The sequence below is a fragment of the Ruditapes philippinarum genome, unplaced genomic scaffold (assembly GCF_026571515.1).
Source record: "Ruditapes philippinarum isolate M1 unplaced genomic scaffold, ASM2657151v2 ctg4123_1_1_1_1, whole genome shotgun sequence".
Classification (NCBI taxonomy): domain Eukaryota; kingdom Metazoa; phylum Mollusca; class Bivalvia; order Venerida; family Veneridae; genus Ruditapes; species Ruditapes philippinarum.
In genome coordinates this window covers 211,417-236,684 of record NW_026861050.1, presented here as the reverse complement: position 1 = coordinate 236,684, position 25,268 = coordinate 211,417, and the positions used below count along the sequence as shown (strand labels likewise).

General features: G+C 33.8%; 1 protein-coding gene across 1 annotated transcript; it reads right to left on the bottom strand.

The window, feature by feature from the left end:
* Window positions 1-848: 848 nt before the first annotated feature.
* On the bottom strand, window positions 849-24,243 carry LOC132714372 (mucin-17-like). Its single transcript, XM_060697232.1, has 9 exons — window positions 23,849-24,243; window positions 18,456-18,510; window positions 15,970-16,111; window positions 14,659-14,731; window positions 14,239-14,319; window positions 12,237-13,703; window positions 9,893-10,050; window positions 7,613-7,726; window positions 849-6,813 (listed from the first exon to the last, which is right to left on the bottom strand). The coding sequence occupies exons 1-9, from the start codon at window positions 23,883-23,885 to the stop codon at window positions 1,921-1,923; spliced, it is 7,020 nt and encodes a 2,339-aa protein (XP_060553215.1). The 5' UTR covers window positions 23,886-24,243; the 3' UTR covers window positions 849-1,920.
* Window positions 24,244-25,268: the final 1,025 nt, after the last annotated feature.

Sequence of the window (25,268 nt, the reverse complement as noted above, 5' to 3'; positions counted from 1 at the left end):
CAAAATTTCTACATAGTATATAGTGAAAAAATCAACAAAGGGCCATAATTCTGTAAAATTTGGTCGCAGCAAAAATTCCTTCCTTTACTACCATCTACACCTTAAGGTTGTTCATCCCTGTAAGTTTAAGCAAAATCTGCCATCCGGTTTAAGAGGAGTTGCGTTCACAAAATTTCTACATAGTATCTAGTGAAAAAATCAACAAAGGGCCATAATTCTGTTAAATTTGGTCGCATCAAAAATTCCTTCCTTTACTACCATCTAGACATTAAGGTTATGTAGTATCTAGTGAAAAAATCAACAAAGGGCCATAATTCTGTTAAATTTGGTCGCATCAAAAATTCCTTCCTTTACTACCATCTACACATTAAGGTTGTTCATCCCTGTAAGTTTAAGCAAAATCTGCCATCCGGTTTAAGAGGAGTTGCGTTCACAAAATTTCTACATAGTATCTAGTGAAAAAATCAACAAAGGGCCATAATTCTGTTAAATTTGGTCGCAGCGAAAATTCCTTCCTTTACTACCATCTACACATTAAGGTTGTTCATCCCTGTAAGTTTAAGCAAAATCTGCCATCCGGTTTAAGAGGAGTTGCGTTCACAAGATTTCGGGACGTACGGACGGACGGACGGACGGACTGACGGACGGACGGACAAGTGCAACGCTATATGCTCCCACATTGTGGGGGCATAAAAACTTTCATAAAGTAAATGTTAATTCAGTACAACCATACAAATCGACCATAAAAATGCAACCTGATCTAAAATATTAATGTTAGTGACAGATACTTCACTTTCAACATAGTCTTCACACAACCTCCTGTCAAAAATCTTATATTTTATTTCTCAAAAGGTATATTTCACAGCAAGTGTAAACCATTATGAGAGTAAAAGAATGTTAAAACTAATTCATTTCCAACCTTAATGCAGAAAAAATAAAAAACCTTTGTTCTTCTTGGAAAATAACAAGCTTGACTTTGAACTGGTTTATATCAATTTCTTGGCTGACTTGTTATTTGATCTAGTGTGTTTCTTCTTTAAAATGCAGGGCAAAATTCTGACCAAGTAAATTTATTTTTTAACTAGAAAACCAAATTTTTTACCTAGTGAACTAAATTTCAGACACTATGAGCTTATTTTTTAAACTCAGCTATGTTTTTACTTCATGAGCTATATTTTGACCCTATGAGCTATATTTTGACCCAATGAGCTACATTTTGACACAAGATCAATGATCGGTTTATTTGAACACAATCTATGAAAAGCCTAAGAATAAAATAAAGCAAACAACTGAGAAAAAAAGTAATATAACTATAAATATTTCATGAAAGATGATAAAAGTAATATCAGACACTCCAGTGACAATTTTAGTCATTTTTTATCTTAAAAAAACTAAAATATTAAGAATAAAATCACCAACAAAAATGAATATACAACATTATCTTTAAGATAAAAAGCTCACAGAGTTACAATAACTTTTAATCGCTTGAAGTGTAATAAAAATTTAATCATATAACTTTCTCATAAAGATTTGATGCCAGTAAGTTTCTTTATCAGTTGATTAAATAATTTCTTTCTGTATAAATTAAGTTCATGCAACATTTCTGAACTGAACTTTTGGATAAAAATTTCCAAAAACAATAATAATGCATCAATAAACAATACATTTAAAGCCAGGATTTAGCACAACCGATATAATTATATATTAAACATAAGCGTGATTGCGGAAATTTAAAAACATAATACAACACGTGTCCATTTTGAAATGAAACAAAATAATCATTTTTTTTTCCATATAAATTTCATGCATTCGTTGATGAATTGTTAACCAAAACAAAATTGACAAAATTTTTGAAATACAAATATAAAAAAAAAATGAATCCAAAGTTTTCATAATTAGTTGAAACTGCAAAATAATCATTTAATGATCATGCATTGAAAAATTTAGGGGCGGAATGAAAGAGGGGTGACCATGACTATGGAAGGGACCGGCCATAGATGTATTCATTCTTCCATCGAAGCCATGGTGATTGGGTCCAAGGATGCTATTTATAGACATAACGGAGGGATGACCTCGATTATACTGATGATGATGCTGCATGGGGTTATGATCCATACCTTGATGTTGAAACATGGGGTTCGTGTGCGGTAACTTAATCGGTGAAATATTTAGGGAAGATTCATTCTGAGATGCATTATCGGAGAAAATATTGTTTAAACTAAAGTTTGCCATGTGAGGAGCAGTGTGTGGAGTTAGTTGAGGAGTGTTTCCATGGTTACCATGTAAAGGATTCATGTTCATTCCAAAGCCAGGTTGAAAATTTAAACCTAGGCCATTTTGAGCACCTCTAGGTGGGAACAATGGGTTAAATGGCGCACCAATGTCTGAATTTTTAGGCATAGGTGTATTAGAGTTAGGAAATCTTGACCCAGGCCCAAAGAAATTTCCGGGCAGGAATGGGGACCCCTCATGTTGCATTCTTGATTGTGGAGAAAGGTTTTGCATAGAGGGAAAGAAAGGTGTCATGCTCCTATTAGTCTCAAATATAGAGTTAGACAAATTACTGTCAACTTCCATAAATGGCATTGTTTTAGATTTTTTGGAGGAAGAGGGTTTCGAGTTACGAGAAGGCTGCTTTGACTGTCTTGATTGACTGACCCCAGATGCTGTGGGAGTTGCACCTGCTTGGTTGCCATGGGGTGTAGTTGCTCTATGACTTTGAGGTGTTTGCCTTGGAGCCTGTGATGGGGGTGGTTGTTGCGGACCACCCATTGGTACAAGAGGAGGGGCAGATTGTTTTTGAGGGGGTTTAACTACTGATGTTTGAGCAGGAGGTGGGGGATTTGCAGACTTTCTACCACCCGTATTTACAGGGGTGTGACTCAATGGTTGAGTTCCTGAATTATCCCTACTAAAGCTTGGTGGACCACTATCAAACCTGTAACTTGGACCCATTGCATTAAAACCTTGAGATGATGGGGGAGGGGGGAAGGGTGTGTCATATGGGGATCTGTTTGTCATGGTCCTGCCTCTTTCATCAGGGGGCATCATTACAGGATGATGCAGTGGAGGAGTGTTAAGAGATTTTGATGATGGGTAATTAGACTGATAGTATGGCTGTGAATTGTTCATCATTTGAGGAGACCTATCCATAGCATTACCCCTCTTGTCGGACATCGAAGACTGTGTACTACTACTGCGAGAATGAGAATTGTTCATCTCCATCATTTTATCTTGAGGTGGCGGTTTTCTCATTTGTTCTGTCGGACTTTTACCAACGTTAGATTTCATCTGTGAATCATGGAAGAAATTATTCTCCGGTCCTCCACTTGTGTTCGGGAATGATGAAAACGGTTCTTGAATTGTAGCAGGCCCTTGTCCTTTAGGCATTTTCTGCTTGCTACATGATGAAATTCCCTGCTCACGATTATTTTCATCGGCTCGTATCGGGGGAGGACCTTTATCGTTCCTCTGCATAGTATCGCCTCTGGGTACATTATTTGAATCAACTCTAGATATATGACTATTGTCACCTCTTTGTAAATTACTACCACTTGGATGCATAACAGTATTATTTCTTTGAATAACATTATTATTACCTGTGTTATTTTGGTCAAACATGTCCATATTTGGCATAGATGCTGGCAGACTCGTTTGTGAAGATGGCACGTTTGAAGACGAAGATAAAACTGGTGGAAAAAATGGAAACTGATGATGACCAATTGCACCAGAACTTGTTGTCACAGTCGATGAAGTTGATGATAAGGAAAATGAAAAGGATGATGACATGTTAGAGGTTACCGTACTCGAGGTATCCATAAAACTACTTGGTATGTTACTTGTAATTGGCTGAAGATTAAGTCCGATATTTGCGAAATTGAATCCGTCCGGCGAACTTTCCGACTGCAATCTGGAAAAGTCATTTGTAGTGCTACCTAAATCACTATTGCTGATTAAATCAGCATGACTTCCGATTGTATCAGGTCTCGATCGGATACCTTCCTCTCTGCTAGACTGCACAAAGCTATCCACAGAATACGGATTATTTGTGTTTCTTAATTTCGACATATTAGAAGTGTCCGGCTTTTGGTTCAATGTTGATATGTTAACATTTGGTGGTGATTTTATCACCTTTTCTGCATGTGAACTGAATATCGAGTCTGCCGAATAAGGGACTGAAAAATTGTTCATTACGGTGTTTGAGCGTGAAGTAGTGTCTTTAGGAACAGATCTGTTGTTGTTCATACCAGGCATAGACCCATATATAGGATCATTGTTAAACTGGCCTCCATATCTATTATTTTGAGATGAATTCAGTGAAGTTTGAGATTGTCTTTGAGCAGAAACAGGCATATTATTTGCATTTGATGCAGGAACATTTGCAGAATTGAACTTATTTTCCATATTTGTAGAAGAATTCCTCCCGTTACTCTGGGACTTCTGAGCTGGATTTGAAGGAGCACTAATTGGCAAGTTGTGAACATTTTCCGGCATATTCTTCTTCAGAACAGTGTTTGCTTCATTCGGAACACTGGGATCTTTATTCACTTTGTTAGAATCAGGAATAGATGTTGGCACAGTCTTGGCAGATGTTATTACACCCATTGATTGGGAAGTTACACTGGAGACAAGAGGTTTACTGCTGTCCATAGGGGTAAAGACATCAGTGGAAGTATTAGATAATGGCACAGAGTTTAAGGCACTAAATGAACTAACTTTCATACTATCCACTTTCTCTGGAGTTGTTCGCTTTTTAATTGGAGACATTTCGGTGTAATGCTTTGGCGAGGATGTACCACTATCATTGTCTGGAAGCAAACCTTGAATTGGAGATACTATACTTAGTTTAGGCGAGACCAGTTCTGGTGAGAAACTGTTTTGCAACGGAGATACCATCCCTGTGGTAGTCTTTGGTGAAGTCATGGTTTGTTTTGGCGAGACTAAAGGAGTGTTTGATTGTGGGCTAGGCTTTGGCGAAACTTGATTGCCAGGCTTTTGGTTCATCTGAGGTTTTGAGGACATATCCGGGCGTTGTAATTTTTTCGGCACAGGAAACCCAAACAAACTTGTTGTTGTGTCAATCTCAGGCATGCTGGGAAGAGGTGCAGACACCTTATTCTGGTTGTTGTTGTCCAATTTATTTTCTTTATTCTCTTGATATGTTTTCTTATCAATATCAGTGAGGTCTTTTATCTCTAACATCAAACTATTTGAAGGATCATCACATGTTGCCTTCTGTAAATTGACATCAGTGTCTTTAGAACTCTTAGCACTTTTAGAACTTTTCTTTGTCTTATTTTGAGCACTAGTTTTTTGTGATTTGTTTTCGCCCTTTTGCGAGTCCTCAGAGTCGGTTACACCAAATTCTGTCTTAGTTGGTGTAGACGACAGGGCAGTAAAGTCTTTACCATTAAGAGGCAAAATTGATGGCACAATATCATCTGAATCATCAAAATCGTAAACAGATAATGATGATGGCATACTGAGTATTTCCTTTGAGGGCGTACCACTTTTAGAATTGTCTTTTACCTCTTTCACACTTTTACGCTTTTTAGAGCTTGGTTCACTTTCAGGGTCAGCTGTTTTACTCCTTTTAGATTTTGATTTTTTCGAAGACATTTGACCTTTGTTCATATTTTCAGAAACAGGGTTGCCTAATTGTTCCACTTGATCTAAGACATCAGACAGATCATTCTCACTGAAATTTATATTGTCCGGGATATGAATCAAAGTACTTTCAATATCCATTTGAGAGTCTGAATCAGTTTTCTCTAATTCTAAACCACTACTTCCTTTGTCTGGTGCCACTTTTTTTGATGATTTACTTTTCGAACTGGATTTATTTCCAGATTTAGTGTCTGCATCTTTTTTATTCTCACTTTTCGAAGAATTCTGTTTGCTTTTCTTACTTCCCTTACTCGTTTCACTAACCATCATAATATCATTGCTTTTGTCTGGAACACTAGTAACACTTTCACCAAATTGCATTCCAGCAATTTCTTCCAGGGTAACTGATAAAGAAGTCACGTTATCTACACTTTGTTCACTTTTTTCAGCACTATTCACAACCTTCGACACGTTTATTGCTTTCCCTCCCTCGGCAACTGAATTTAACCCTAGGACATTATCTTCTAATGTTCCTGTATTTGTTACACTAACATTACTCAGTTTTTTCGTGTGTTTACTTGGAGATTTCAATTCATCTTCAACTTCAGTTGCACTAGTGTCAATATGTAGAGGGTTGTCTTCATTAGCAGGATTGTAAAAAGCTCCTCCGACACCTGCCACATCCCCTGCAGGAGGGGAGAAAATCGATTCTGCTGCCTTTGCAAGAATATCAGTTGATTCTGAAGAAACTGCAGACGAGACTTCAGGATCGGTTGTAGATTCAGGAATTTGGATCTGAAGAGATTCAGAAAGAGAATCGGCTTGCACCGTTTCTTTTGATTTGTTGGCCGCTTTCGATGGTGGCCTCTTTTTCTTAGCCGGTGCTGTCTGACTCCTAAATCCATCGCCACCTAGGGGTTTCGGACATATGGCACGCTGATTGGCATTATTCTTGTTTTTGTTCTTATTGGCCCCAGTTCCAGTGGGAGCTGCAGTAGTTGTTGCCGTTGAAGCTGATGTTGCAACACCACTAATAGGTGCAGGCGTCGGCTGAGGTACTGGCTGCTGACCTGGTTGGACTGTACCTAATACCTGCATTGTTACTGGATCTAGTAGAACAGTGGTTGGCTGTCCATTTATTGGTAGACTCAGAAGAATAGGTGTACTTGATGGTTTACCACTGGCATTTAAACCACCACTCCCAATCTGAAATTGACAAAAAATAAAGTCGTAAAAGTTGTACTGTGACCAACAAAAACAACAAACCTTAGCAAATAGATACTATATATATATAGACATAAAAACTATGCTATGTTATGTCACATTGTTTGTAGACTTATTCTAACCTGAACCTGTCTGTATTTTCCCAAACAGACATCAGGTCACTATCCCTATATAGTAATCTCCACTAAAAGGTGGCATTTTCAAAAGCAAACATTCTAGTTTTTGTTCCTTTATATAATAATAATCTAAACATTTTAACACATATATCTCTGAAAATTAAATTTTTTTCCTAAAAAATTTAGTCATGTTAAGTATGTATCATATCAGGAGTGCCGACCTTTTCTATTTTGTGTGTAGTTTTTTATCATGAATAATACCCAATTAAAACAATTAAAATAATGATATAAACTTCAAGACCAGTGCCAGTGATAATCAAGAAATGATCAAAAAAAGAGAATAATATGTTATCCTTAAAAATAATAGCTTGTCTTGTTGAGGAAATTTAAGTTCTCAGATCTTTTCAAAATATCATTTCAAGATAAAACCTACACTTGAGTAGAATCACCAACCAATCTGTAAGCTAGCTGAAAAGTTTCCTAAAAAAATTTGAAAAGTTTCCTAAAAAAATGTGTCCAAAGTCCCTGATAAAATTTGAACTCACAAAAGCTTTTAAATCAGGGACAAAAGATTTCAAATCAGTGACCTTAATAACTCTGACAAATCATAATGTTATTATGACAAGACATGTATAATGAAAGGAAACAAAATTGGAAATACTTACATTTGGTGCACCAGGTGGAATGCTAACTATTTTAGGTTGACTGCTATTTGAAACATTAGGTAAAGGACCGGCCAATGAAGAAGAGATTGGCTTCTGTGTCTGAACTGTTGACCCCTGTAACATATAATAGGTTCATAAATATCATCAAATGGTAATCTAATTGGGCAAATATTAAAGGAACACCACTGAGGTCAGAAAGCCCTTAAACATAAAATTTTAGACCTAAAAGTTTAACATAAGTTAAAACTTGAGATTTTTACATAGATCAAGTCAAAATCTGCAATGGTTAATTAAGAAATATGCTCAGAGTGCAACAATTTATCTGATTTCATTAGTCACACTTCATTCTTAGTCATTTTGCACAATAAATATTATTGTTCTAGATAAATACATTGTGAATTTGCACACAAGTTATTAGTTCAGACCTATTTAAAACAGTACATAAATCTGGGGAAACAATATTTCCAGTACTTTCATGTCAAAAAACACAGTAGAGTTCCTTTAAATCATTGAAACTGGAAATATGACTAGGAAAAATCATATTAAAAGAACTATCATTTTGAAAATCAAATATTAAAGCATCACACCTTCAGATTCATGCTTAGTTTTATGAAAATTTTGAAAATGTATCTGAATGTGTAATATTGTGAATTAACCCAAAGGAAGCAATCTACACATTAGCAAGGGCACTTATTGTCGGGAATTGATAACGTCATTTATAGTGCCTTGCACAACGTGAAGTTTCGCGCTTACATTAATGTCACTTCCGACTTAACATTGTATTGTTGTTTATACTATATATGATTGTTGATCAGTAAAGGTCGAATCTGGAAACTACAACGCATTTTGTCTGGTTACTATACACCCCCACACTTATAAACCACGTAAATTACCAAATAGTGGTCAAATATGCATAAAAAGCCTTTACTGCATTTGTAACGCAGTAGAAAAATAGTTGATTATACTGAAAATCAGTCATTGATTGCATATAATATGTAAAATATTACTTGAATCTTGAAACTTTTCACTTTTCCTTACATTTTAGTACATTTTTCATTTTTCTCAAGTTTGATTTTATTGAAAAATTTTGACTCATCTGGAGGCATGTAGCTTTAAGTGACCACACAATTTGTTTTATCAAGGTAAGGCTTCATGTATTTTCTCCAATATCATAAATTCAAACATACATATCAAAAAACAATTCATGGCAGAAAAAGGCAAAATAAAATTTATAATGTCAGTCTACAGAAAAACAACTTTTTAAAGGGAGATAACACTTATCAGGTTTATAATAATTCAAGGGAAGTTTGCTCTTTAAGAAAATCAAGGGAGCCAACAGCATCAGAGATCTATAAATATCTTTTAAGACAAGAGATAAATGGATAACATATGGTGTAATATCATTCATAAAAGTTCTTTAAAGCTAATTGTGTAGATCTATTGGTTTTTCAAATAACAATTGTAAAGTAACCTTGGCCATTTTCATTTTTGCGTATTAGCATTGTTTACAATAGGTTTTTTTAAAATTCTAATTGAACATCATATTTACAATTGTGCAACTGTCTTATATAGAGGATTTGATGGAGCAAAGAAAACTTAAGTCTTCTAAAACAGTACCGTATCGAAAACATCTCATTTACATCTCATTTACAAGAAAGCACTCAATTTTTTCAAAGAATATAAAAACCAGGATCAAATTTTATAATTCAAAACTCTTACTGGTAATGACATATTTCAAGATATCTGCTTATGAAATATGCCTTTTAAAGTTATGTTGTTGTTGGGTTCTTGTGGTCAAAGACCTGAATTGCCCCTTTGTGCAAAATTTTAGGCATAAGCTGGCACCCAAGTAGAACCACTGATGTTCTGTCAGCTAGCTGGATATCACCTTTGCACGAAAGAATCCAAAGTTCCTTGCAGGATATACATCAGTAGTGAGGATCAAGTGGTTTGAAGTAAACGACTTCATTCAGCCACTGACACCCCTTCAGTCACCTTATTTTCATTGTGATCTTATTAAAAGTATGCTAACACATGATTATGTTTAAGGTTTTTCTTCAATTTAATAGTATCCTAAAAATGAAAATGAAATGGTTTCCAATTTTCAAAGATTTAAAATAAAAAAAATGGAAGTGTTCCTCTGTTATTATCCTTAGTCGTATCATTATCATCATTTGTTAAAAGCACTGACAGTAAATAATCATCCAACTTTTGTGAATTCTGGGCAAGAAATATGAAAATTAAAGAAGAATGCCGATGCCAACCGAGACTATATTTTACCTGTATCTGTGTAGTCATTACACTTTGTATAGCTGACGTGGGTACGACACTAGTGCTGAGAGACGCTGCAGTGCTTGAAGTCATAACTTGACCAACTGATGCCGCCGGTATCAATAGCCCTTGACTGGACGGCCCTGATAGAAGTTGACCATCCATTGCTGCAAGAATGTTTCAAGACATTAAAAATAATAAATAATTCAATAAAGGAAGCATAATAATAGTCAAGCATTGAGTATGTTTCAATGTCATTTTTCTCATAAATTGTTTTAACCTTACAATATAAAGACAAAATAAAAACTTTCCTTTTTGGCCAATTAAATGGCAAGGTCATAGTCCACTAAATTAGGTCTAGGTCTTAGTTCCCTAAATTAGAAACATTCCATTTTACAGGCCCACTTAATCAGGAAATATTTTAGTTGTATGAAATCAATTAAGTTTAATTGGGACAAGAAATCAATTCAGCATATTTGTGAATTAACACTATTTCGGAAAATTAAAATTTTAATATCTTGTGAATGAGAATAAGTCTATTTACCAACACCATCTAAAGAAGAAAAACAAAAACCCTTTTTTTAATGAACAATTTTTTCCTCTTCCCTTTATTTTAAAATGTCATCAATATTACTGATCATAAAATAAATACAGAAAATAAATTCATGATAACTCTTTTTCTCATACTTGTAATAAAAAAAATCCTATTGAAGTACAATGAACTTTCATGCACTAATATAGTTCAATTTTACTTTCTCCACTTTATGTACCATATTGTAAACAAAACAAAATTATAATGTAAATAAGGTAACAGCTGAAATATGAAACAGAAAAAAATCAATCTTTGTGAAAAGTTTATCAACAACAGTTTTCTTTCACATTTTAAATTTAATCATATATATCAACTTTAATATAAAGAATATCATGTATTTTTTTCTGTTAAGAATTGTATTTTTGTTTTAGGCAATAATGAATTATCTATGTTATAAGTGCAGAGCCAGCCTAAATTAATCTGCACATCCATGCAGACAAAACAAACTTATTGTTAATGGACACTTTGGTTTGGTTTGTTTGGATTTAAGGCGCACCAAACACATGACAGGTGCCAAAACAGGAAAAATGATTTTTGGCAAATCATTTTGTCGCATCTTATATCACACATTGATAAATATCGTATGTATAGTAAGGTGGTGGAATTAACACAATTTCATAAACATCCGGTACAATGTCGCTGTAAAATTGACTCGTAATTTAAGCCGGAAAAAAATCGACCGGAATGTAATTGTGAAGGACCTTCACTGAAGGTTATAATTAATGAAATAGTTAACGCTGCCACATATGAGCAACAAAAACATTACTCAGGTTCAGATAAAACGTATGCTGTTCGGAAATGCAAGATTATAAGAAATGACTTTGACATATCTTTTATTACAAGTATAATAATACAATAAACATGGAAGCATATTAAATGTTTTACTCTTTTACAAACATTTTAAGGAGTAAAAATACTCCTGCCAAATTTCAGATTTCAAGTTTTACTCATTCACAAAAAAATCAATGAGTAAATACTCAATGCCCTAAAAAATTATCTGGAGCCCTGATTACATAAGAATTGCTGCCACCATAACATAAACCGATGATAGTCGGAACTACAGGAAGTTACCGTTAGATGTTGCAAAGCATTCATAGTTACGAAGTTCATTCCACCACCATACTATACATACGATAACAACCAACGATTTTTTTCCGGCTTAAAATACGAGTCAATTTGACAGCGACATTGTACAGGATGTTTATGAAATTGTGTTAATTCCACCACCTTACTATACATACGATAATAACCGATGATAGTCGGAACTACAGGAAGTTACCAGTAGACGCTTGCAAAGCGTTCAGACGAAATAATCACCTAGTTTACTTTTGGTTACGTTTACGCGAAAGAAATGTTGCTCAATGCGTAACCTGAATTTTGTGTGCGTTTTCATACGCTTAAATTTTGTATTGAATGCGTAAACGTGTTATTTCCATGCGTAATTTACGCGTATACGCATCTTATCTGGAGCCCTGTGTAATCCCCTCAGCCACAAGGGGCTTGTTTGACACTAAACTTTTGTATTTTGGTACTGAAATCTCTTTAAATACCATTTGATTGTTCTAAATTAAAAGCTTGTACCCTTCACTGATGTAGTTCTTTAACATTTTGCAAAATTGTGATAGGGTCCAACCCAAAAATCAGTCCGTTATTTGGTACCAAATATATATGGAAAAAAATCAAATTTGGGATTAAAAAGTGAAAACTAATCACTGAATAAACAAAACAACTTGACAAAATTATAGATTTTTCAACATTTACCTGTTTGTATCTGAGGTCCTGATATTCTTGGCTGAGTAAGCTGCCCTTGACTTAAAGAAATACCCGGCTGTGACACAACATTACCAGGGTTAGTCACCACTGGAATTATCTGACCATTTGGCAGAATCAATGCAGACGGCAGTTGATTTGGTTGACTTGGCATTGTGTTCAAGGTCAGCTGACCTTGTTGCCCAGCAACAACCAGACCTTGACCTTGTCCTGGCATTCCTATAAGCTGACCTTGGCCATTTATTTGAGGACCTATCTGCTGAAGCAACTGACCATTTGGTGTCTGAATTATATTACCCTGTAATAAGTTTTGTGGTTGAAATGGCATATTAGGGATACTGCTTCCAGCACTTTGTCCCAGCAACTGATTCTGTAGAGCCGCCATATTGGCCTGTTGCTGAGCTAATGCAAGTGCATTCTGGTCTATATTTCCTGTCTGGTCTTTGATAAGACCTGTTTGATTCATTCCCGGCATCATGCCTGGTTTTTGGGCATTATTAAACACATTTGGATTGTTCGGATCCATTCCTACAGGAACGTTTGCAATCATAGGTATCCCTTGATCATTTATAAACATTATCTGCTGCATCTGCTGCTGCTGTTGACCTGGTAACCCAGTTGGGTTCCCTAACATTGGCATATTCATTAAAGGATTGTTACCAGTCTGTATCATTGGCTGTAAACCAGACTGTGTACTTGTCATCATTGGCATATTTGGTGAAGATCCAACCATAGAACTGGAACCAGTCCCAGCAACTGTTGTAGACTGGTTTTCTGTAGAGCTATTTTCTGTAGCGAAAATATGATCACTGGTTGCTACAGAAGCGAGAGTTTGTAAAGCATTATTTTGAGATGAACTGGACTCTGCCTCTTGTCCAGTTTCTGATACAGATGGCGTTAAAGCCGAGGAACTCTGTTGTCCGGAATTACTTCCAGGAGTGATACCAGCATCCTGCATAGCTAGCTGCAATAACCCAGCATCTGTGTCATCACTTGATTTGTTCATATTGTTAACAGTTTGATCACCTGCTGTTTGACCTGTTTGATTCGTAACATTATTGTTCCCTAAACCGGGCATACTGGGGGTACCGGAACCAGTCCCCATGACGCCCATCGGTCCAAGGTTCGGCATCATCTGGTTCCCACTTCCCATCATACCTGGCATCATAAACTGACTCATCATCGGATTGAACATTACATTTTGCCCGTTAATAAACGCCCCACCTGGCATGTTCATTAACTGATTTGGCGGTAAATTTCCACTTGTGTCGTCTGATACCGACACAGAAGATGAGATCATTTCCTGTTGTTGTTGTTTTTCTCTTTGTTCTTGAAGCTGTTGTAGGTGGACATTGAGTGTGTTCCGCTTCTTTCCTTTGTTCTTTGGTTTTGGACTTTCATCTTTAACATCTGTCGTTGAGCTAACACCGTTTGTTGGGATCGATTCAGTGGACAGCCCTATCAATAAAAAGAAATGATAGCTTTAAACTACATCATAATATTATTATGTGATGGTAATTCATAAGTTATTTTTACTTATTTTCGACTCGTAACTGGCACTATAATTCTATATCAGGAGAATTTATTAAAACTAGATGATTCATATCCCCACCAGCCACTTTAACTTTTTAAACAGTAAGTGTGATCTGAAGTAAATCTTTTTTTTCTATTTTAGTAACATTGATATTGACTTTTTCTATTTTTAGTAACAGTGATATTGACCTTGACCCAAGGAAATCCAAAAGCAATCCCAAGCAAAGTCTCCACATAAGTTGGTGATATGTTTGATAACAATATCTTCTACCTTGTAACCTACATGTATATACCACCCTAACTTCATTTGTGGGGGTATAATAACCATTTCAATTTTAAAGATACACAAAAAAATAAATTAAGAAGCCTTTTCAAACATACAGATAAACAGAAACAATGGAAATACTGGGCTGAAACAACCAAACAAGATGCACTCAGGACTATGTAAACATTTACATACCTGCAGCTTTAATTATATCTGAGAATTTGTCCCTCTCAGCCTTCAGCATATCTATCTCTTGCTGCAAACATTCTTCTATCCCTAAAAATTGCGAAAAAATACACCTTTAAAAATCAAATTCATTTTAAACATAACACTAAAACATCTATACTTACAATTCTACACTTATAATATCTTACTCATTTCCACTAAGTTTAAAATCCTAAAACATGAAATCTGAAAATCTTATATATAAATTTACTAATGGTTGACAAAACATTGAATACGATTCATCAATGGAACCTAACAAATAATTTACTTTCACTAGTTGTGATGCTGTACAATGTACTTGATAATAATAATATACAATCACAATAAGAATGTTACCCCCCCCCCCAAAAAAGTTTTTAAGGAAATCAAATATCAGATATGTGAAATTACCTGAGAATTTTGTCCGAGCTTCTTTCAATTCCCGCATGTATGCAAGTGACTTTTCAACCGTCTCCAGTGTACTCTGTGAAAGTAAAAACAAATTCACTAATATTTTACTGACACGTTTTTTGTTCTTTTGTGGTTTTTTTGTTGTTTTTTTTTAATGAAATGCTTAAGCCATATAATTTAGTATATTTCACTTCAATACCAAAATAGCCTGTAAATATATCAATTTATAACCAATATATATATCATTTACTTGAAACACATGTTTTAAATCCTTTTATAGCATTATATACTGCAGCCTTGAAAATGAAAACCAATAACAAAGATCAGAATAGCTTGTACAGAAATGTGGAGCAATGTTTATATTATTACGGGATACTGACTAAAATGTTGCTATTCCAGGCCTAAAAGATAATTATTTCTATAAATAATTGCTCACTACCTATAATTTTATACAAATACATGACTAGTTTTTCCTCCCCAATTATATATCAAAAGTTTATACTTATCATCACAAAGATAATGGTTTTCATGTGTTCTTTTATAAATTTAATTCATGTACATGTATATATAGATAGCTAGAGGAATGCACAAAGGGCCAACAGGCATCTTCTTTCACTAACCCTTAAAGGCCCATTATCCCTCAGAAATGCTATCTATTTAATTTCTCAAAAACTATTTATTATTGTATCTGGTTACCATTTTTTAAAAAAACAACTTATTAGCCATATTCATGAACTCTCTCATGCTACTTTTGCTCTGTTGGCAATTGGTATAATTACAGTGAATATAAGTATTTTGTATGGATGTCAAAATACTATATTGTTTACATTTTGCTGCTTTTATGACACATTACTATACATTCAGCGTTACTTCCTTCAGTTGCTCAATATTTATTATGTCATTAAATCATTATCAAAACATTATTAAACACATATTTCACTTTCTAAAGAATTACAAAAATATTCGTTTCTGAGACAATAATGTGCCTTTAAGTTAATATGCTGGAACTGAAAATGCCACCAATATATAGTCAGATTACCTTTCACATTTCATGCAGTCTGACCATGCCTATGCTATATTGTTAATAACTTTTAATTTTGTGCATTAAAAAATAAATAAAAATTTAATAATGGAATCATTTAAACTCTGAATCCAAATTCAAAGTAGTGCTAATCAATCAAATGAATCCAGAAGTTAAAAGGCTAATAAAGATAAACAGCTGTCACATCATCTTACTTGGCGCATAAATTATGCAAATCAAAATCGAACACACAGTCCTATAAATAATAATATTTTATAAAATCTACTTACATGTCTTTCACCAGTGATGTAATTTGGAGGAAGAAGGTCCCCCATCCTGCATATACATGCTTTGATTTGTTCTTTTCTCTTTTTCTCCATGTCATTGTGCTCTCTTCTCCGCCTCTCGCGCTGACAGCTCACGCTAACAGCACTGAAAAACACCATACAATATTAAGTTTACGCTAACAGCACTGAAAAACACCATACAATATTAAGTTTATGCTAACAGCACTGAAAAACACCATACAATATTAAGCTCACGTTTACAGTGCTAAAAATTAATACACCATATTACAATATTAACAACTCTATTTACAAATATCACTCAGGTGCACATCTGCAGACAAAGTTTGCTACAATCTCAATTGTGACTTCTAAAGTGTAAACAACCCCAAAGTTTGGTAACGGATGACATAAAATGCACAACTGGCCAACCTTAATGACTCAACTTCTATCATAAATGAACATTACATGTATGTTCTCAGGCTCAGCTGAGCTGAAAACAGGCAATAGAAACTCAATATTTGTGCAAACTAAAGTTTTATGTACTTTTGAATGGGTGAACTTTTCCTTCTATTTCTAGGGCAGTTTAAGAATGGCTTCCACCCAGGAGTTTTCTTAAAATTCATGCAGCTGTCATTTTTATATTAAGTGTAAATTTCCCTAAATTCACTGAAAAGGCCCCTGCAAAAATAAGCCCTGACCAACATAAGACAATTCATATAATAAAATATTTAATTTTAAAAGGATCTCTGCAACTGTGATGTTATCTTTATTTTCATTTATAATTTTAAATACATGTATTTGCAATAAGCAATTAATTGATTTATAAATATTTTCAATTTAATTACTGTAAAACACTTATTTTTCGCGAGAACCTTATTTCGCGAATTTGAGGCAAAATGTCCAAAATAATTATTTCGCGTCAACATGAATTCGCGTCTTCCCGAAAAATGTGAAATCGGAAACCCGATGTCATTCGGATATTTTCTGTCCTGTCCGTTCACTTAAACTTTGCGTCGTTTATTGTGCGACGAATGCATTTATATCTGTATCGATTTTTCTGATAGCTTGCTAATCTTCTTGTTAAGTGAAACCGTCTGTCTAAAAATATGACAATAAAGTTTGATAATTATTTGATATGTGTTCACTGTGTTAAAGTTTCACTGATTAGCCATTCAAAGGCAAGCAGACGAAAATCAATTAAACGGTACTGTAATTTGCCTAACCTGTAGTAAACGATTATGTTTACCCTCCGGCTTAAACTGTAGTACAATACAATAGGATACAATAAATAGAAATGTTACAAACAACTCGCAGGTGCTAAAGTATTTGTACCAATTAGAACAATCTGTAGAAATACCATTAAAATTTTGTGAGACGCATTAATTTGTTTGTACTTTATTTTAGTGCAAGTCACAGTTACCTTCCTTGACACAGGTAAGGCCTAAAAAAAAAATTGATGTGTTTCTGGTGGCGAGGGGAAAAAAAGTAGGGTCGGTAGGTCGGACTTTTTTTTTTTTTTTTTTTAGTCAATCAACGATTGTAGATATGTCAGATACGGATTATATGGACTTTAAATTATATTCTATAGCATATAAAAGTACTTAAAAATGTTAGACTACCAAACCTAGTCTTCAATCTTATATTTTGAAATAAATTTTACCAATGGAATGACTCGACTTTCGTTTTCATTTTTTTATTCTTACCGAACAACTGGCTTCAATTTTAATATTATCACTCTTAACATGACCATGCACGTCCGAAAAATGTTTTGAGCTGTTTTGCTGTGGTCTATTAATTTGATTTCCTGTTTTGCCAAACTATGATCGTATTTTTAAAGAAAATCGCCAGCAGTGACACTTCGGCTGCTTGTTGTGCCGCCATATTAGCCGGTGCGCGTTAATACGTAATTGGAACACGAATCGTCTGTGCCTCACATCGTTGTCGACTCGCAATACTAAAACCCGTCTTCGGTACGGGCGCCATTTTTTTTTTTTTTTTGTACATCGATAAAAAACTTTGGGTCGGCCCTAAAAAATAGGGTCGGTCGGGCCACCGGAAACACAACATTTTTTTTTTTTAGGCCTAATATGCAGCGAAGAATTTTTTTTTTCCAATTCCTCAATAATACCAAATTGTTACAGGTAAATAGTTCATACTAGTAATCTGTACGATATGTATATGCTGCAACACTTGAATAGCTACATGATGTAACTAGAACTGGTTTCGATACTTTCCCGCAGATATATATCCATGTGTACGCATTTTCGAATAGTGAATATTTTCGGACAAGTGTATAGACAAAGTGAAATATTCGCGAGAAATATGAATTCGCGTCTTAGAAAACTCGCGAATATTAGCGAAAATAAATTTCTCGCGAATAATAAGTGTTTTACAGTATATAGATTGTAACTATGAAAGTTAAGACTTTCAGATGAAATGAATATCTTTTCTTTAAACTATACAATTAAGCCAACAAAAACACTACTTACTTCCCACTATCTGATTTCTGATGGGTTGGATCCAATGACTGCGAGGTCTCTGACCCTGAAAAAAAAGGTTCTTTAAATAAATTTTCCCAAATTTTAAACTGTGAAGGCTTCAAGTTGTTATAATTTTAAAAGACATGCACTTAAACCAAAGCAGTCTAATGATGTCACAGTTGTTGTCCTTTACTGAACGATATGTTATCTTATTCTGTAGGAGGAATTTACCCTATGTCTTTGTAACATGTTGCACATGATTTTTTTTAATAAAAAATAATTACATCTGACGTAAGTGATTATATTAAACTTAAATGGCAATTCAATTACAATAAGTAGGGTTGGATATCGTTCTTCACGAAACGGTCCGATACCGATACCGGTACTGACGAAACGATACGGGTATTTTATCGATACTAATACTGATACTTTTACAATACCAAACCCTTTGCTGCAAGTATAAGAACTGAAGAGATATAACATGTTGTGCTAGAAAATAAATATGTTACATTACTGGTCTTTCTGAAATTTCATGCTGTAAAGTATAATTTTCTTTTGTTGTTTTGTGTTTACTCTTTTTTACAACATTTACACATGTTAATTGTAAAATACTTTTACTTTTTCATCAAAAGAACATGACATAATTTATACACAGACAACTATCTTATGCAGGACAGCGGTCTGCAGCTGATAAGTCTACAAATTATTGTTTTAATCTTGATATCTCTAAATCTGAAAGAATTTAAGACAGTTGGTTATCTATTATTTTTTACAGCTATTATTATTACTGTGTAGAAATTTTATTCTGATGCTGATATTCTTTTTTAAATCACATTATTGTTTACTGTAATAAATGAAATCACAGGATTGGTTGGCTCACTTTGCAATTTGGAATTACATGTAAGATTTTTTAATTTCGTAAGATGTTTTTTCAAAGTCACTTATGTTTCCAGTCTGTTCTACTACAACAGCACAAACATATTTTCCACCAGTAATTAACTTAGAAATTTTGAAATGCATGTATATGCACAGTTAGCACAGACTGTTTCCATTTTCATGTTAACCTAATATTAGTCCTTGTAGAAGTCATAAAGCAAATACCTATGCTTTACAAATAATAAGGATTTGGTATTTATTAATATTGAATTTACCTTTCAATTTTAAACATCTTTTATTTTTCAATAGCATGCACCGTTGAACATCTTGCTACAGAAAAAAGGGTATTGTCCTTACCAAATTGCATAATTCCATACTGCTCAAATACGCAAAAGTACTAGCCAACATTTGCAAAAAAATCCTACAAAACACTATATGAAATATGTTTCAGTTGTTTAAAGTATCACAGATCTAAATGTGTAATACACACAAGTTGACCTTTGACAGGTGCATAATAGGCTATTCAAAAGAATATGCCTCCCTTTGATGTTGTTACTTTATCACCATCAAAGAGCCGCCGACATTCACACTTTTTGATTGAAGTTCTGTCAGCATTCTTTTGTTAAGAAAATGTATACATGTTTAATAATAGTTCAGTGTTACACCAAAAACAAAAGGAGGCATATTTTGTTGGAATATTTCGGCCTTATTTATGTTCAAATCGTAATTCACGTGTGGATTTGTACATGTGGTAATGGATGAAAAGAACCTGGAAACATTCAATATGTATTCATTATGAGTGTTTAGAGACTAAACTGAAAAAAGGATTTAATTATTTTTTAAAAGCATTGTTTGAATAAACAATTGTCATATGTTGAATTAACATTGTCATTACGGCAAAAGCTGTGTGCCGATGATCACTCAAGTATTTGATTTGTTTTCTCGTTGTTTCTTTGACATTTAAAACTTACAAACTTTTACCAAAATCAGTTTAAATTATTATATTTTCCTCCCGAGTACAAAAATATTATTATCTTGAACATAAAGAGCACAATACTTTTACAAAAATATCGCCGCGTCACAAACTTCAACTTTGCCGCGAAAGCCGTACTCGCCGCATGATAATAGTAATTCATAGTTTGTTTTACGTGTTTGTAGGCTGTTTTTATTTAAAAATCTTCTTATTTTTTTTGACATATTGACTATTAAATTATTTTCTTTACAAAATTACAAAAGTATCAAATCCAGTACCGGTATTTTACGAAACGGTATATACCGGTAATTTACGAAGTTACTATTCGGTATAGGACCGATACCGGGAACCGGTGTCCAACCCTAACAATAAGTAAATTAAAATAACAGAAAAACTATTATTAAGCAAAACCTTGAGTATATGAACCTTGCCATAAGGCATATATATAAATAATTTGTTTGAAGGAAATCCCTATGATAATAAAGAAGAAATAAAAACCTATTTTAAGCACAAAAAAATTATTTTAATCAGGAAGAGGAAACCTTGTCAAGTAGGATACATGTAGCTCTCCATATACATAGTAGTCAAGCTAAAGTAGTCAAGCTAAGCTAAAAAACGGTAATTTAAATTATTTATTTTTCTTGGATAAGATTTAAGTCTTGTTAGTTTATTTCACATTCTGAATTTAACACTTATTGCTCAAATAATATCAAATTTATGCATCATTCTCTAAGTATGTTGACTATCAAATTAAACACAAATTTTTCAGTCAAACAAAGACAAAGATACATCTTGATAATGTAAAAAAGCCATTACTAACAACTTAGAATATTAGTAATGACATAGGATATTTGTTTAGTTCAGTGTAAGATCGGAATATATTTCACCGAGTGAGCACCAAAAGGTATATTTATCGAGTGGCGCAGCCACGAGTGAAATATGAACTTTTGGTGTTCACAAGGTGAAATATATTTCGATCTTACACTAAACTAAACAAATTTTCTTTTTATTATATGCAAAAAAAACGTTTTAAAAAGACATTAAACCTAATACTGAATGAAAAGCGCGCCAAATAATAATACAACGTGACGTCATTTACGACGTCACGTCATTAAGTTGGTACCCAGTACTGTGCACGCTGGTAGTTCACTGAAACAACTTAAGGGGCTTAAATTCAAAACAGTGAAATTATCAAAGTGGTAATTTCACTGTTTCAAACAGTGAAATTACCAGTTTTATATCACTGATATATTTCTATAAACCACCGAATAGCATGTAATAAAATGTTCCAAACAAAAAATTATCACTAACAAATATGAGAAATATGTAACATGCAACGTCTGATTTTTTCTTGCCTTGAATGTTTTCAATGACTACTGGGATATATGCATGTACTGTATCTGTCTTACAGTCTAATTGTCAACAAGGGAAGTATTATCCTGTATGACACTGAGCATGCAAACTTGATAAATATACATTTAATCAATGAACTAAATGTCTAAGAGTTGGAAATTATGAATAACTGGTCTGAGCCATATCAAAAATTACATTAACCATAAAATGATGCAGATTTTAAATTAAACACCTTACAAAGGGACAATTGACTGTCAGTGGAATGTAGGACAAAACCCCACCAGTTAAAACCCCACCACTCAAAATTTTATAGAGTGGACAAAATCCACTCTATAAAATTTAGTGGTGGGGTTTTGTCCACTCTATAAAATTTTGAGTGGTGGGGTTTTAACTGGTGGGGTTTTGTCCGTCTTCCCTGTCAGTGATAATCAGTAGTTTGATAGGTCCGTAAATAAGTTAATGAATTAATGTCCTTGTTTCCCAGTAGCAACTTACCTGAATAGTTGTCTTGGTCTTAACTGAATATTAATATTATATTTTATAGAAGATTAGGCAGAAACCTAAATTCGAGGATAATCCAATACAACACTCTATAGTTATTATATTGTATATTGAATGTGTTGGACTTTCTGCTGTTTTAAAGATTATTTATAAACCGGACAATTGTTATCCTGACTGACCTTATATTACCTTCTTTGTATAGGTTAGAGTGCATATTGGGTGTTCTTCGTAAATAAGAAAGCTAAAAAGGAGCGGAGCTTGCAAAGCGACTGTAGCTTTCTTATTCACGAAGAACATTGAATATGCACTCTAACCGGCTTAGTGCTCCGCCCACTTGCGTTTTATAATATAAAACGTCCAGTTTATATAAAATCTGTTCTATTAAGATTTGAAGCCTGAAAATTTGAAAAATCCTTGTCGGTGATTGGCTTCAAAAAATTGGCGAGCACTAAGTCCAAGAACTGTACGGCCAATAGTGGTTCTGATTAGGCGCCAACATGGCTAAGGATATATCCAAATAATAGTACATGTACATGGACCTCTGCTGGAATTTTACTATTTGACTGTCCCAGCACAAAAGGGTGCCAGGGTTGAAAAATCCATGTAAAGGCCCCTGCTTTTCCCCACTAGTGACTGAGCAATGGTAACAATTTACAGGTGCATAATATTTAAAACAAACTTGTATGATAGCATTTCATACTTGGCTATTCTATTCTAAATGCGTGATAGTAAAACAAAAGCCTGAACTAGTGAATAACATAGAATTTTAAAAGTCCAAAAAGGGCTATAACTCAGTCAAAATCCATATTAGAGTTATGGACCTTGGAAAGTGACCTATTATGATCTCAAAAAAATATAAAAGTTTCAACCAATTCCCTATGTTTTGGACAGTGACCTACAGTTTGTACGTATTATGATCTCAAAAGAAGTCTCAAGTTTCAACCCATTCCCTAATAATTTTGGAGACACAATCAAATTACTGGCATTTAAAAACTTGGTAAATTGTGATGCAGCCGCAAAGGCCGCGGCAAATGCTTTGTTGAGTGTAATAGCTAGATCTTTATTATTCGGATAATCAAGCTAAAAACTGGAATATACACCTTTGTCTACATATTATAGTTACATCATCTTACATGTATGTCCTAAACGTATGGAAAGAACATACTATATATACCTCTGGTTTAGAATCGATGTCAAATCAAGAAAATAGTCTGATTAATGATATTTAACTGAATTATAACATTAAAATATATGAATTGGGTCGAAATTTCTCAAATGTCCAAAAAGGCAGAACCTTGAAACGTTTTAAGGTCAAAATGTCTTAAAATTGATGCCATAATGGTTGAAAAAGTTAATAGGTATTCAAAATTGGGAACATAAATATATATCTATTCTACTTGACTCTTCAGTTTTCATAAAGTTTAAGGACTTAAAAATATTATCTTAAACTGTTAAAGATTGGATCTATTTATAAACCTTTTAAAATGTTTTCAAGACATACAAATAAAAATCATTAAGCCAGTTTATGTTGTCAAATGAAGTCTTCTGTTATAATAACATATTTAAACTTTCTAATTATCATTTTTTTATGTCATAATAAACTTCAATTTACACGGGATGTCTAACATATTTTTTTGTTTATGTTTGAAGTCAATGGTGGAGTACAAAACATGCACAAATATAAAAAGTAACAATTTACCATGTTTGTCAGGCGTCGTGCTGGCTGACGTATCCATCCTTGATTGTAATTACAAATAAATATTTGATTTAAAGACATCATCAAAAAAGATACCACAACTAACGACCTGCAATTCCATTATGTCTTTGGTGGCCGCCATTTTTCAGTGACGTCATTAATTTTAATCATCAGCCTCGAAATAACTTTCAAGGTCGTTGAATAGTTGTCTGCGAAGGATGGGCAATTTTAGAAGAAATTGAAACTAAAGTTGAATGAAAGGATTTAAGGAATATATTTAGATGAATGCAGTCTATCTTTTTCTTTCGATTAATTGGCTTAATAACTGTAATATATCGGGAAAGAAGTTTAATTGGATGAGACATGTCAGGGGAGATAATTTAGTATTGGATAAACATATGCTGTTGGACATAACAGCATCTGAATGAATAAACACACGCGGTTAACGATTTCATTATTACTCGTCCAGCAACTGCTGACTAATAGTTGAATCGAACGCGCCCAGTCAAATGATTGAGATTATATAGCAGGAGGTCACGTGTTTGGTATATTACGACTTAAAAATGAAACAAAATGAAATTTTCTCCATTGCTTCTTAAAGAATCACTGCATGTGCACATCCGTAAATTTTTACAGTAAAACCATTTTATAATAAACATATGAGACACAATATATAGCTGCAAAAGATAACTTTATTCCACGGCTTTAGTTTTATGAAGAACATATTATGACTTTCATCTTCAATATTATCACAGTACTGACATTTTCTTTCTAATTCACTTTTAAAAAAGCCATCATAACGCCCAGCTTCTACTCGTACAGGAGCGATACCACAGCGAAATTTACTAAAAGCAGCACAATATCGCGAGGAGGCATAATGTGTACACTATATTTTTGTCTCGTAACTTGTTTCGAACCTCCAGTAAGTTTGCAACTTATTTATTGCCATCCCTACCTAATGGACCTTCGATCGACACTATTCTATCAGAATCGGGCCGTGCATAAACATGCCTTTTATTGCAACATTTACTATAGAATGCTTTGGAAAAGAATTTCTAATGTCAAAATAATGTGAACAACAGCTAGTATGTTAACATACTATTTACATAGAACCCCCTCAGTTTTTGCATGACCTGTTTGCATCAAATGCAGTGCAATGTGAAATAAATTTATTCATTCCATTATCGCTCATATATTGGACACTCTTGACAAATGTAAAGAATGTATTCTTTGGCGGCATCTATCCCATGTCACCCGAAACTGCAACAGTATCTACACATTAATATTTTCTGAAAATTAGACACATTGTGTGAAGTCGAGTATAATTATGGCCAACAAAATGTAAATATTTTCAAATAATAGTTTTTATATAATTGAAGCAATATTTTATTTTTCAGCTAATTACAATGTGTAATTGTGTACA